General features: G+C 43.1%; 2 protein-coding genes and 1 long non-coding RNA gene across 3 annotated transcripts; 2 read left to right on the top strand and 1 right to left on the bottom strand.

Annotated features, from left to right (window-relative positions):
* Positions 1-167: 167 nt before the first annotated feature.
* Positions 168-2,621, bottom strand: LOC112078805 (endonuclease III-like protein 1). The gene is made up of 4 exons (XM_024144929.2): positions 2,543-2,621; positions 1,169-1,328; positions 909-1,014; positions 168-725 (listed from the first exon to the last, which is right to left on the bottom strand). Exons 1-4 carry the CDS (start codon positions 2,543-2,545, stop codon positions 404-406), a joined length of 591 nt encoding a protein of 196 aa, XP_024000697.2. The 5' UTR covers positions 2,546-2,621; the 3' UTR covers positions 168-403.
* A 16-nt stretch (positions 2,622-2,637) lies between these two features.
* Positions 2,638-4,170, top strand: LOC139026901 (uncharacterized). Its single transcript, XR_011478848.1, has 3 exons — positions 2,638-2,727; positions 3,703-3,789; positions 3,991-4,170. It is a non-coding gene; the product is annotated as an uncharacterized lncRNA (long non-coding RNA).
* A 368-nt stretch (positions 4,171-4,538) lies between these two features.
* Positions 4,539-6,182, top strand: LOC112078806 (alpha-2-macroglobulin-like protein 1). The gene is made up of 5 exons (XM_024144930.2): positions 4,539-4,692; positions 5,136-5,188; positions 5,529-5,549; positions 5,804-5,969; positions 6,066-6,182. The coding sequence occupies exons 1-5, from the start codon at positions 4,644-4,646 to the stop codon at positions 6,152-6,154; spliced, it is 378 nt and encodes a 125-aa protein (XP_024000698.1). The 5' UTR covers positions 4,539-4,643; the 3' UTR covers positions 6,155-6,182.
* The last annotated feature ends 348 nt before the right edge of the window (positions 6,183-6,530 follow it).

Genomic DNA, 6,530 nt, shown 5'->3' with positions numbered 1-6,530 from the left:
TTGTTTTGGGAACAGTTAACATTATGTATGGGATAAAATACAAACTGGTGTGAGCTTATTTGGAAAAGTACATTTATTGGTTTTCAGTTTGATAAGATATGAAAATATAATGAATTGGTTATTAGTTGATGTAAAAAATGTAAATGTAATGATTTGAAGGTTATTTTGGGTTGGGGTTGTGAAATTCAAGCAAAATAAATGGGGTCTGCAGAAATTCGGTCCAAAAATGGTCTCCCTGCTAAAGAAGTTAATACCACTGGTCTAGTAGGAGTTACCACCATATCTCTAGTACCAGTCATTTCACATTAGTCAAGGGAAGTGACACGTGTACACTTTGGGAGGAAGGAGAGAATTGGGACAAGGTCCCTATATCTCTATAGGGATTCTACCCCCTTCTGTCGTATCATGTAGAGAAGGTTTTGGCTTTGGACTTCCTCTTTCTGGGCAGCAGAGGAGGGGAGAGGGCGGTAGCCAGAGGTTCCTCTTTGACCATTGTGGCGGAGGAGGGGGGTGGTAACCCCAAACCAAGCTCCAGCTTAACCCTGGAGGTCTTGGAGGAGTGTGGGGAGCGAGGTGACCCAGCTTTAGGCCTCTTGGCTGGGGAGGCTTGATGGGCGGAGGGGCAGCTGTGCTGGTTCAAACACACGGAGCAGAGAGGATTGACAGGTAGACACACCTGTTGACCAAACCCCACCAGCAACCAGTTGATCTCACTCCATAGATCCCTGTGTCGGGGAAGAGAGAGGAAGATCATCAATCACCATCCCCGTCTTCATCAAAATCATGTCGGACAGAAATCACAAGGCCAAATGTTTCTCTTTCCTGCTGTAAGGGATCTGATTGGTCAGTGACTGGTTAACGAGTGACCTGATGGGTCAGAGGTACAGGAAGTGGTGTTGTCTGGTTACCTTGGTAACCAGTCTTCCAGGGCCTTGCGTGTCTCCTCTGGGTTCTTGGTCCCACCTCTCGTCCATCCCAGCCGGTTGGAGATACGGTGGACGTGCGTGTCCACGCCTACACACACACAATAAAAACAACAAAAATGCCATTATAAAGACGCCCACTATATAATCCAATAGAACTGCCACTCTGCACTTGATCAGACCACACCACATAACATGCAGACTAGAGTATGGGATTTGTAGTTCTATATGTGAGCCATACCTACCTATGCCAGAGACCTGGTGCCAGGCGATGTCCATGGCCAGGTGAGCCATCTTGGGTCCWACTCCAGGTAGTCGTACCAGGCCCTCCACTGTGTTAGGGATGTCCCCTCTAAACTCCCTCTGGAGCATCACTGACGTCTGCTTCAGGTACTTCACCTTGGTCTGGAGGAGGGGGGGTAGGAGAGAAGACATGTCAAGGTTTTATTCATGTATTCACACCCCTTGACTTTTCCCACATGGTACAGCCTGAATTTAAAATGGATTACACTGATTTGTTTGGTCACTGGCCTACCCACAATACCCCATAATGTCAAAGTGGATTTGTTTTTTATTTATGTTATTTTTTTACAAATAAAACTGAAATGTCTTGTCAATAAGTATTCAACCTCTTTGTTATGGCAAGCCTAAATAAATGTGCTGAACAAGTCACATAAGTTGCATGTACTCATGTGTGCAGTAATGACTACCTCATCTCTGTACCCCACACATAGAATTATCTGTAATTGCCCAGTCGAGCAGTGAATTTCAAAACACAGATTCAACCTCAAAAACTAGGGAGGTTTTCCAATGCCTCACAAAGTAGAGCAGATGGGTTGGTAGTGGGTAAAAATAAAAAGCAGATATTGAATATCTCAACATGGTGAAGTTATGAATACACTTTGGATGGTGTGTCGATACACCCAGTCACTAAAAGGTACAGCGTCGTTGCCAGAGAGGAAGGAAGCTGCTCAGGGATTTTACCATGAGGCCAATGGTGACTTTAAAACAGTTACAGAGTTTAACYGCTGTGATAGGAGGGGATTCAATGATCTGTCCTGCGTTACCCCGGTGGAAGGAGTGTCCGGGATGTCCCTGGAGCCTGAGCCAGGTGCCACTTTCAAAGCCGGATCAAAACAAAGTGATGTAGGTCAAATCAAATCAAATTGTATTTGTCACATGCGCCGAATACAACAAGTGTAGACTTTATCGTGAAATGCTGACTTCAAGCCCTTAACCAACAGTACAGTTCAAGAAGAAGAAAATATTGACCAAGTAGACTAAAAATAAAAAGTAACACAATAAGAATAACAATAACGAGGCTATATACAGGGGGCACCGGTACCGAGTCCACAGGCTAGTTGAGGTAATCATCATGTAGGTGGGGGCGAAGTGACTACGCATAGGTAACAAACAAACAGCGAGTTGCAGCAGTGTACAAAAGCACGCGGAGTAATGATTTAGGAGTTTTCATATACATAGGCCGCCTAAAAGTGTTTGGTCTTGATAAAAAACCCATATGTGCTTCAGCTGCCTTCCCAATGTTTGAAAATGCAAACATAACATTTGACGGATAGAAAACATGTTGTAGACCTATGTTCCTGAATTACTGTACGCACCATGCTGCCTTGTTGACAATATGATCGAGCATTTGAAATGACCGTTCAGTCTAATCGAACTCCCTGAATTTCCAGCAGGTGCGAGCGCTTAGTAATTAGAAAAAAGTCCGCAACTAAGGATATTTATAGGGACATGACCGACGGGGAGATTTACGTTCGACTGAGTCCACAAACAACCCGCTGCGGTGAGTATGCCTAGGTCACAGGTGCTATAGCAACTTGTGTTGCAATCATATAGCCAAAACAACAGTTAAAAAAAAAAAAAAAACTTGCATCTGGTCTTAGCAACAGAATACTTTCTCCTAGTGCACGCTAGACACACTTTTGCAATCTGTGTTTGGCGCCCAGTTTGTAGCCCGATATATTGTAACTCGGTCTAGCCGTTAAACACTAACCTACATGCAATTGAGCCWTTTTACCGACCTGTGTCTGCAGCCTGGTCTCATGGACTATACGTAACATAGTAAAAGTATATCTGCCAGCACTCCAGACTGAAATCTGTATGAAATGGTAAGTTTGGTATTTTTACAGAGACTGACAGCTACTCAAGGCAAAAACCAAAAGAGTGGAGGGGTGGGTGTAATAAAACTGACGTTAACATTTTGGGTAATAAGCAACTTCATCTACTTAGCTGAAAGGGTTAAGGTTAGCCAACCTGCTAATTAACTTTACTCCTAATGTTTAGCCTAGATAATGTTAGCTACCTAGCTCATGTTGGCCACAACAAATTGGAATTTGTAAAATGTACATTTTTAACATATCTATGAAATGGATGATGGATATTCACAAATGTAATACATATAAAATGTAATATCATACTAGAGTGTTTCAGTTTTGCGTACAAAATGATAGGACATGGTCTGAGACCAGGTTGGTGCCTTTTTGGTGTTGCTTGGGTAGATGCTTCTGATATGGTTTGCAGTTCCCAGGAAAGAATTTAAATTCAATTGTTTGGTCTCTCACCCCCTTTCCTGTAGAATTGTATTTTATTAGCCAACCCTTAACCTAATTCTCCTAACCTGCTGTGTAAGTTCTAACCTTATAGGTGAATTCAATTGACAATCTGTATCCCATCTAGACACAACCTGTGTACAGTGCAGTAGGCAGGTCTTCCATGTAGGAATACTGGGTCATAACGGTGGTTTATTCTTCTCCTTTAGTCATGGTTCTTCCTGGGCTTCAGGTTTGGAGATGGATACTCTTTGCCTGCATTCACTGGCTTTGTGTTGTCAAGAGACTCTAAGACCGTAAGTAAATCTGCACTCACAAGTTAGAATTTAGTGATCAGACTTGCTTCTCTCCTCTGGGTTTAATGTTCTTTTAGAGCAATTTTTCCATCTACTCTTTCTGCAGATCTTTATCCCCCTGTGTATTTCACCTGGCTTTGTGTTTAGAGGTATCCTGTCATTGGGTAGTGATTTTCCTGTTGCCGGGTGTTTTCTCTGTAGGGTTTACATGGTGCCATTCCTGCAGTGATCCAGGCAGGCTCAGAGGCCAAGCTTTGTGCCAGCCTTCTGCAGCCCAACGAGACCCTGGTCATGACCGTATCTCTGATGGCCGACGGGCAGAACAAGAGACTTCTCCACCAGAGTTCTGACCAAGAGTTTCACCGCTGTTTCCAGTTTCAGGTCAGCCCAGCACTGGTGGACATCTAGAGCCATTCCAATAAGAGTGTACTGCTCAGCTGTGATGCATCACTTAGGTTCTTTGTGCAATGCCAGCTTATTTTATGGGAAATGTCAGTGGTGGCCTACCAGAACTTTCTGTGATTCAGGCTCCAATTTGTACCAGGTTTTGATTGAATGCTTGTGTATACTATCGAAGCAATTTATATTTTTGCGACGTGCATAATGTGATCCCTGCAGGAGTTAAACGCTCTACCTTGAAGTTGCTAGTGGCACGCTCTTACCAGCTGGGCCACACGGCACCACATTTTTAATGTCCTATGTTATCGGTCCGTTAGTTCCCCGTGTTGCCCTGTTTCCGTCCCTGACAGGCCCTCACGTGAAGAGCGACAAAGTGCAGAACTTTAAGGTGGAGTTCGAGGGGAAACATTTCTATCCACAAGAGAAAGAAGGGTCATGATCAAACCCTACAGCCCATGACGTTCATCCAAACGGACAAACCAATCTACAACCCAGGACAAACGGGTAATGTTACAGCCGGTAGTCTGGTTGCTAAGAAACAGGACAATTAGGTGTTGGCGTGTTCTGTAATGGTTTACTCCGGTGCTTTGACCTTTTTGGCCCCTGACCCCATTTTGATATCAACAGTTTTCCACGACCCACCATGTTCCCTTTGTTTATTTGAGGCTGTAACCGTATTACAATGAAGTACTGAAATCTGAAGGAAGATTTGTGAAATGCATCAGGCAATAATTGTGTAGAAAAGAACACTATCATTGCTGGCAATGCTCTTCCCCAGTCTGTTCTAACGAGTCATGCGTGGCTTATGAGGATTGTAGAGGGAAACGGTAGAAATACCGGGTGAAAGATTACTGGAATCAGGATGGGAATCTGGGAACCTTGGGATTATGAGGAAGTTGTCTGAAATGATGCTTCTTATTGTTCGTCTTGTCATTGGCTTTTTACAGTGCATTTTAGAGTCGTCACCTTGGATACCCATTTTAGCCCCGTCAATCAGCTGGTGAGTTGAAAATATACGATTGACAATAGTATTTTAGTTCAGTCTCTACTATTTCAAAGCAAGATGCAGAAGTGTCACAATACTGTGATGGACATAGCAGTCTGGTATTATGTACAGCACTCAACCAGCCAGGACATGGGGCTTCCATTCATATAGGTCAGATTGGAATGAATGGGATCATCTCTTCCTGAGATTGAATTGCAATGCTACATGTGATGTTTATGTTAAGCGACCAAGCCAATCACCTGTCTAGTTCCTATAGTTGTAGACAGCTATGCGCCTCTGTTTTGGCATTGGTTTCATTAATAACAACTCCATCTCTTGTCTTTGCCCTTCACAGTACAACATTGTGGAACTTGAGGTAAGATCCTTGTTAGTGTGACTTTATGTTGACTGTCAGTGTAAAGACTGCATCGTTATGACTCCCCCAGCTAGCTAGGTCCTCATATCCACCTACTGTAGGAGTTAGCTAAATACTTCCTATCAGCATTGTGATCTGGGCCCCCTTCAGTAGATGAATGTTACAGATAGAACTGACTCCTTGTCCTGTATACTGTTGTGAACTTTCCACATCGTTGTGTCCTGCTGAACGTTCCCCTTCCTATGACCCAACAGGATGTTAATCACAACCGGATTGGACAGTGGGTCAACACTACATCCAGTGGCAGCATTCTGCAGCTTTCTCACCCCCTGAACTCTGAAGCACCTGTAGGATCCTATACCATTGTAGTGTGGATTGGTGAAGAGAAAATCTACCACAACTTCAAGGTAGAACAGTATGGTAGGTGGAGTTTCTCTTTCATGCTTGGTAATGTTGAATCAATGCATCACAACCCTGGAACATTCTGGAGTTGACTGCTGTTCTTTTTATCTGTAGTTTTGCCCAAGTTTGAGATCCAAATGAACCTCACGGACAAGATCAGCGTTGTTCAGGAAGAGTATGAAGTGAAAGTGTGTGCAAAGTGAGTAAACACTATTGGTGAATTGCAATGTACTCTAGTTACAAGGTGATGTAGTGGAGTTACACATGTCATTAATAATCTCATTACGCTGAGGCAGACCTGGGTTGAAATACTATTGGAAGTATTTCATTTACCTTCACAGTTCAAATTAAGGATTTGGCTCTTTGAAAATACAAGTAAATGACATTTTATTGGTTACAACACGTGTTTAGTACATGTTGCGGGTGCAGCAATATGTAACAATTTCACATATGCCTAATACACACATCTAAGGAATGGAATTAAGAATAGATGGTCAATGTCAGAGGTATAGAATACAGTATATACATACGAGATGAGTAATGCAAGGTATGTAAGCATTATTAGTGACCAGTATTTCA

Source organism: Salvelinus sp. IW2-2015, unplaced genomic scaffold (assembly GCF_002910315.2).
Source record: "Salvelinus sp. IW2-2015 unplaced genomic scaffold, ASM291031v2 Un_scaffold6307, whole genome shotgun sequence".
NCBI lineage: Eukaryota > Metazoa > Chordata > Actinopteri > Salmoniformes > Salmonidae > Salvelinus > Salvelinus sp. IW2-2015.
This window is presented reverse-complemented; position numbering and strand designations above follow the sequence as displayed.